We start from the raw sequence: 7,732 nt of genomic DNA on the forward strand, positions 1-7,732 counted from the left end.
CGAGGCGGGGGGGATAGAGAAGCCCGCCGCCGGAGGGGACCATAGAGACTAGGTGGGCTCTGTCGCCGCCTCCCTCCGCGCCGACCTCACGGACAACCGGGCCCCTTGGAGGGGACTGGGGGGAGTGTTTAAAGCCCCTCCCGGCCCGCTTCCGCCCACTCGGTTGCTTAGCAACCCGCCGCCGGCAATCAGGTCCCGACTTCCGGTCAGGTGATGCTAAAGGGGCGGGGTTTGCCGCGGGGGGAGCCGGAAAGCGGAAGCGCCGCAGCGTTTCCCGTCTGTTGGCGGAGCCCTCACCATAGAGAAGCGGCCGCGGGGGGGGGGGGGCGGGAGAGGGGCCAGAGCGTCTCCCCCCGGGCCGGGGTCGGCGAACAGCTCGGGGCCTGGACGGGGCGGCGGCCTAGCGAGGGTGCGGCCGGGCCGAGGCCGGGGATCGCGGTGAGGCCTAGAGGGGGGGTGAGGCCTCTACCGGGGCCCGGTTGGGCCTGGGGAGAGTTGGGGGGGTGGAGCAGGCCCGGGCCCGTCGTGGGGGGGGACACAGTGCAGGAACGGGGCCACTCCCCCGGTTTTGGGGGGTAGAAGCGAGGGGTAGAGCGGTGGGGGGGGGGGAGGTGACACCTTAGTGGCACCTCGGTGGCCCCTGGGGGGGGCCCGGCCGCCCCTCAGGCCTCCAGCTGGTGGTAGGGAGCACCCCGAGCTCAGGGCCCTGTGAGGAAGAGGAGGATCCCTCAGCTTCCCCCTCCCCCACCACCCCCATTTCCTTCCCCATGGCGGCCCCGGCGGTTTTAGGGGAGGGGGTCCCGGCGGGGGGCTCCGGCGGGCGGCTGAACCCGGTGGAGACGCTGCAGGAGGAAGCCATCTGCGCCATCTGCTTGGACTATTTCGTGGACCCCGTCTCCATCGGCTGCGGGCACAACTTCTGCCGCGTCTGCATCTCGCAGCTGTGGGGCGGCGAGGCTGAGTACGAGGCGGTGGGCGGCGGGGAGGTGGGGGTGGGCGACGTGCTGGAGGAGGATCTGGAGGATGAGGAGGACGAGCTGGACGAGGACGAGCTGGACGTGGAGCAGGAGGAGGAGGAGGAGGAGGAGGACGGCGGCGGCGGCGCGGAGGAGGAGGAGGAGGAGGACATGTGGAGCGAGGAAGAGGACGACGCCGACCTGTGGGAAGACCCCGTGGAGGAGGACATGTGGGACGGTGGGGTCGGGGGAGAGCTGTACTTTGGGGACGAGGACTATGACGAGGACGTGATGGAGGAAGAGGTGGAGGAAGAGGAGGAGGAGGTGGAAGAAGAGGAAGAAGAGGCGCAGACGCCTCCTCCCCCTGTCCTGGCCGCGCGGCCTCGACGCCTCCAGACCTTCACCTGCCCACAGTGCCGAAAAACCTTTTTCCAGAGGAATTTCCGCCCCAACCTTCAGCTGGCCAACATGGTGCAGATCATCCGGCAGCTGCACCCCCACCCGCAGCGCCTCGCCCCGCCCGCCGCCGGTCCCTCGGTTGCGGGAGCCGCAGTGGGGGTCCCGGGGGTCATGGTGGCTTTGGGGGTTCAGGGCCCGCCGAGCCTCTGCGAGAAGCATCAGGAACCCCTCAAGCTCTTCTGCGAGGTGGACGAAGAAGCCATCTGCGTGGTGTGCAGGGAGTCGCGGAGCCACAAGCATCACAGCGTCGTCCCTCTCGAGGAGGTCGTGCAGGATTACAAGGTCAGGAAGGGTTGGGGGGTCGGGAGAACGGGGCGCTTTGGGGAATTTTGGGGGGTGTTTTTATTTTTAGGGGGGGAGGATGGAGCTGTTGGCGCCGGCAGGAGCCGTCGGCGTGGGTTGGGTCGCGCAGACGGCGTTGGGCGGTTGGAGGCGGCGGACGGGTGGGTCTCGCCGGGCTGGTTCGGCGAGCGGAGATTTGGGGGTGGGGGTGGGGGACAAAACGGGGTGCCCCAAGCCGGCGGCTGGGTTGGTTGGGATGGGGAGGCGCTGGTTAACGGCGGGGAGGGGGGGTTTGGCAGTAACGAAGGCGAAGCCCCGTGGGACTGGCGAGAAAACACCCCGCCGAGGAGCAGCACCCACGCCACGCCGGGTGCCCACCTCCCGGCGGCCTCCAGCCTCGGGCGATCCTGCCCGAGGAGAAGGGGAGGATGATTTTTATTTTTTTCTTGGCTTTCTAATTAAAACGTGGCTCCCAGAACGAGCGGAAGGGAAGCGGTGTGAAATCGGGGTGGGAGGTTTCGTTGCTGCCGTGGAGCGAGGGACCCAAAGATGAGAGGAATGGGGGGCGGGGTTGAGCCTGGGGGGTGTGTGAGGTGCATTTCTGTCTCAGAACAAGCTCCAGAGCCACCTGGAGCCGCTGAAGAAGAAGCTGGACGCGGTCCTGAAGCAGAAATCCAATGAGGAGGAGAAAATCACGGAGCTGAGGGTAAGAGCTGGGCGACCCCGCGCGCGATTCCGCGCTTCTCCCCGTCTCTCCGTCCTCCGCCTTTCGCCCTGCTGAAAAACCATCAGCGCTCAGCCACGCGGGACGCCGAAAAACCGGCGCTGGCGGCGTTTCTTGGCCCGAATTCCGGTGAGGGGGGTGAGCAGGGAAGCTTTTCCCCCCCCCTTCCCTCTCTGCCTTGCAGATCTCAGCGTTGTGGTCCCTGTGCTGCCGTCGTTGGGCTGGCGAGGGCTGGAAGCTGTTTCCCTGATGAATTAGAGCTTAATTAAGGCGGAGGGGGGGGGGGGGGTGTCTGAAGGTGCTGTGGTAGCCCGGGAGTGAGAACAACCCAACGTCCTCTGGGTCTGCCGCGTGAGCTAACGGCGCTGCTCCTCCCTCGTTTCCCCGTGCCGCAGGACAGGATGAAGCTGGAGATCAAGGAATTCGAGTCGGACTTCGAGGTGCTGCACCAGTTCCTCATCGGGGAGCAGGTCCTGCTCTTGCACCAGCTGGAGGAACGCTACGAGAGCTTGCTGGCCCGGCAGAGCAGCAACATCGGGCAGCTGGAGGAGCAGAGCGCTGCCCTCGGCCGCCTGATTGCCGAGGCCGAGGACAAGAGCAAGCAGGATGGGCTGCAGCTTCTCAAGGTTTGGGGTTTTTTGTTGGTTTTTTATCTTTTCCCTCCATTTCTGGGATGGGAAGAGAGGAAAAAATCCCACTCGGGGATCACGGGAGGAGGGCAGAGCCCTGCTGCGGCGCCGGGCGAGGCCTCTCCCTCTCCCAGATATATATATTTAATTTTTTTTGAGCTGTTTTTGATTCGCGCGGTTGATCTCCGGACCGTGAACCCTCGCCGGGCTCTGCGCCGGCGGCCGGCGGGACTCCGGCCCCGCTTTACGGCGAGGCGATAGCGGCGGCGGCGCGGGATTAAGCGGAGCTGCCGCGAGCCGAGCGGACCTTGCTTCCAAAGGGGTTTTCCTCGTGGGACAGCGTCCTCACCCCAGGACCACAGAGGGGAAAAACGGGAGATCCGGGGGTTTTTGGGGTGGGAAGAGCCTCTACCGAGGGGTGAATCCACGGGATCTGTCTCTCCGGGGGATATTCCCGTCGCCGGGCGGTCGGATCGTGGCAGCTCGGCACGGCGCCGCGGCCGGATCGGCCTCGGTGTCCCCCCCTAATCTTTTCTTTCTCTTTCTCCCCCGCCTCCTCGCCCGGCTGCCGCCTCCTTTTGCAGGACATCAAAGGCACTTTTATCAGGTCAGTGACTTCCCCTTGGCGTCTCCTGGCTTTTCTGGGGGGAAAACCCCCCGTGAGGTTTTATTTTGGACCCCAGGCGATGCGAGGGAAAGCTGGGTGATGGCTGGTGCCTTGTTTCTCCTCTCGTATCTTCCACCTTCTCCCCCGAGCGAGCTGAATCCCTCGCTTTTTTTCCCCCCCGGCAGATGCGAGAACGTCAGATTCCAGGAGGCCGAGATGGTGCCGGTGGACGTGGGGAAGAAATACCGCAACTACTTCCTGCAGGACGTGGTGATGAGGAAGATGGAGAAGGTCTTCAGTAAAGTCCCTCAGGGTGAGCGAGAACCTGGCTCCGCTGCCGGGGGGGTTTGAAGAGGTTTAAACTATCCCAGAGATGAAAGAAATGGGGTGCTAAGGGCATTAATGGAAATTTGGGGGGGTTAAAGAGGTTTTTAACTCTATCCCAGAGCTGAAAGAAATTTTTTGGGGGGTTAAGGGTGTTAAAAGACACTGGGGGGGGTTCAAGAGGTTTAACTCTGGGTAAGAGTTAAAAGAAACTGGGGGGCTAAAAGCGTTAAAAGAAATTGGGGAGGGTTAAAGATGTTTAACTCTGTCCCAGAGTTGAAATGAACGGGGGGTGAAGGTATTAAAATAAATTGGGGGGGTTTAAAGAGGTTTAATGCCAAAGAGTTAAAAGAAATTGGGGGGGTTAAAAGTGTTAAAAGACGTTTGGGGGCTTTAAAGAGGTTTAAACTCTATCCCAGAACTGAAAGGAATGGGGTGCTAAGGGCATTAATGGATATTTGGGGGGGTTAAAGAGGTTTTAACTATCCCAGAGCTGAAAGAAATTTTGAGGGGGGGTTAAACAGGTTTAACTCTGGGTAAGAGTTAAAAGAAACTGGGGGGCTAAAAGCGTTAAAAGAAATTTGGGGAGGTTAAAGAGGTTTAAACTCTGTGATAGAGTTAAAAGAAATTGGGGGTGGTTAAAGGCGTTAAATTTGGGGGGGGTTAAAGAGGTTTAAAAGAAATTTGGGGGGGTTAAAGGTGTTAAAAGAAATTTGGGGGGGGTTAATGGTGTTAAAAGAAATTTGGGGGGGTTAAAGAGGTTTAACTCTGGGATAGAGTTAAAAGAAATTGGGGGGGGGTTAAAGGCGTTAAATTGGGGGGGTTAAAGAGGTTTAAAAGAAATTGGGGGGGGTTAAAGGTGTTAAAAGAAATTGGAGGGGGGTTAAAGAGGTTTAACTCTGGGATAGAGTTAAAAGAAATTGGGGGGGGGGGTTAAAGGTGTTAAATTGGGGGGGGTTAAAGAGGTTTAACGCTGTCCCAGAGTTAAAAGAAACGGGGGGGGGGGGGGGGGGGTCTGAAGAGGTTTAACTGTCCCAGCCAAAACCAGCAGGGACCCGCCACGGGGGCTGGCGGCCCTGCGAGGATTTGGGGCTGTTTGGGCAAAAAAATCTCGGGATTGGGATCTCCGGGGTGACCGGTGCCCCCGTAACGTCCCCCCCCCGTCTCCCCCCGCAGCCGACGTGACCCTGGACCCCGACACGGCCCACCCCCGCCTCAGCCTGTCCCTCGACCGGCGCAGCGTCAAGCTGGGCGAGCGTCGCCAGGACCTGCCCGACAACCCCAAGCGTTTCGACTCGGATTACTGCGTGCTGGGCGCGCAGGGCTTCACCGCCGGCCGCCATTACTGGGAGGTCGAGGTGGGCGGCCGGCGAGGCTGGGCGGTGGGCGCGGCGCGGGAAACGGCCCGGCGCAAAGAAAAAACCGTCGGTCCCCACCAGAAACGGGAAATCTGGTGCGTGGGCACCAACGGGAAGAAGTACCAAGCGCTGACGGCGACGGAGCAGACGGCGCTGTCGCCCGGCGAGCGGCCGCGGCGCTTCGGCGTCTACCTGGACTACGAGCGGGGTCAGCTCTGCTTCTACAACGCCGAGAGCATGAGCCACATCCACACCTTCAACGCCTCCTTCCGCGAGCGCATCTTCCCCTTCTTCCGCGTCTTGGCCAAGGGCACCCGCATCAAAATCTGCGCCTGACCGCCGCTCGCCGCCGCTCTCCTCTGCCCGCCTCGCACACGGCCAGCGCTCTTTTCTTTTTCCCAACCCTTAATCCCTCGGATTCCGGCGCGGGATCCGACGCTGCACTCGTCCGCTTGCTCACAAGGCCTCTTCCTCCCGACCCCGATCTCCTGTCCTCCTGCCCGCTCCTCCGCGGGACCTCGCCGCCGATCCGAAGCTGGGTTTTATTTGGAATAGGGAAGGATCCGCCTCGGAGCTTTCCCTTTTTTTTTTTTTTGTCCTTCTCGGAGCTTTCCCCTTTTTTTTTGTCCTTCTCAGAGCTTTCCCTTTTTATTTTGTCCTTCTTGGAGCTCTCCCCTTTTTATTTTCCTTCCCCCACGTGGAAGCTTTCCAACCCGTTGTGCGCCCGCCGCTGAGTTTTGAGACGCCGCTTGGTCCTCGTCGGGTGCGGAGCTTGAGCTCCCGAGGGGAAATCTCTACGTTGAGGAGCGACTTCTCTCAGCTTTTATTTTTTGGTTTTTTTTATATAAATCCCCCGTCACCTTTCCAAAATCATCAGCGTTGGGGCGTGCTGAGGCGCCCGGATTTCTTGGGATTCAGCTTTGGAGCATCTTCACGGTGGTCGGGCCCGGCGTCGAACCCACTTTCTCCTGCCATCTTCTCCTTTCCTCACCTTCCCCATCATTTTTTTGGGGGGGTTGCGTCTCAAATCTCATTCCCCCCCCCCCCCCCCCCAAAAAAAAAAAAAAAAAAACCACCCTTTTTAAGAATTTCTTGTGGGCCTGGCACTTTATTTGGCGCCGAGGAGGGCGCGAAGAGCCGGATCCCTCCTCTGGAGCCGGCACATCCCGGCTGCGGGGGGTCGGAGCCGGCCTCCCCTCGCAGCTCGAGAGCTCTCCGAGATGGGGTTATTTATTTTCTCTCCCCTATTTTGTTGTGGGTTTTCTCTTATTATTTCTCTCCTCAGCTGCTGTCGAATTTCCAGCTGAATCCCGCCCCACTCGAGAGACTCTGACCGCGCCGGTTGTGTTCTGTTCTTTTTATTTTCTTGGTGGATTGGTATTATAATTTTTTTTTTTTTCCTGTTGGCGTTACAGAGCTAGTTTGAAATATTTTTGGCTAAAATGAGAATTAAATGGAGATTTAGTTTTATGAAACGTCAATAAATAATAATAATAATAATAATAAAGAAGAAGGTTGTAAACCTGAGTGCCTGCCTTATTGAGATCCCCGGGGGGAGGCTTCGGGTTTTTTTGCCCGTTTCCAAACAAATCTGGCTTAAATCACGTGCCGGAATCGGGGTTTTAAATTGCGGGGATTTAAATTTAAATTTTAATTTTGACCTAATTAGATTGGGTCAGGCCCGGAGCTGCGCGTCCCCAAGCAGCCAGCTCGCTTCCGTCTGCCGCGGGCAGCGTCCGACGGCCGTCGCCGAGGGAGCGAAGTCCCTTCCCGCTCGGCGAGGAAAAAGCAAAAAGAATTCCAAAATCTGTAAAAATGGCTTTTTTTTTTTTTTGCCAGGACTCGGGGCGCGGAGGCTGCTGAGCGTTAAAAACCTCTCTGGAAATCCGAGGCCTCGCTTTTGTGACCACTGCTGGTTAATTTTCCTGATTTTTCCAGGTTTTTATGGGGAAAAGGGGTTCTCTCTCCCGGGTCTGCGGGTCCTCGGCAGCGCCGCCGCGCGTGGGAGAACACCCAGGCCCTCGTTAGCCGCCAGGACGGAGAACGGCGCCCAAGTCCTCACGTAATTATCTCCCTCCGCTCATTTTTCTCCGCGCCGCGGGGTTTGAACTCGTGGTTGGTCTCCCAAGTTCTGGTGGTCACCCCAAACCCCGTCCCACCACGTGGGGACAACTCCTCGCCCGTAGGTCTCCCAAGTTCTGCTGGTCACCCCAAACCCCGTCCCACCACGCTGTCCCCAACCCCGAAGGCGCGGGGACAACTCCTCGTGGGGACAACTCCCGCTCGGGGACGTTGGGTTTTTGCCTCTCCCTTCTCCGTCTCCGAGTAAAGCTCCAACCCCAGATCCTCCCCGAACCTCCAGGCTGTGGGATGACCCAACAGTGGCCGCCAGC

General features: G+C 59.5%; 1 protein-coding gene across 1 annotated transcript; it reads left to right on the forward strand.

Moving 5' to 3' along the window:
- The first annotated feature begins 551 nt into the window (after positions 1–551).
- On the forward strand, positions 552–5,749 carry TRIM41 (tripartite motif containing 41). The gene is made up of 6 exons (XM_075412394.1): positions 552–1,697; positions 2,308–2,403; positions 2,817–3,047; positions 3,635–3,657; positions 3,843–3,970; positions 5,158–5,749. Exons 1-6 carry the CDS (start codon positions 768–770, stop codon positions 5,673–5,675), a joined length of 1,926 nt encoding a protein of 641 aa, XP_075268509.1. The 5' UTR covers positions 552–767; the 3' UTR covers positions 5,676–5,749.
- The last annotated feature ends 1,983 nt before the right edge of the window (positions 5,750–7,732 follow it).

Source organism: Opisthocomus hoazin, unplaced genomic scaffold, assembly GCF_030867145.1.
Source record: "Opisthocomus hoazin isolate bOpiHoa1 unplaced genomic scaffold, bOpiHoa1.hap1 HAP1_SCAFFOLD_159, whole genome shotgun sequence".
In the NCBI taxonomy this organism is placed as follows: Eukaryota; Metazoa; Chordata; class Aves; order Opisthocomiformes; family Opisthocomidae; genus Opisthocomus; species Opisthocomus hoazin.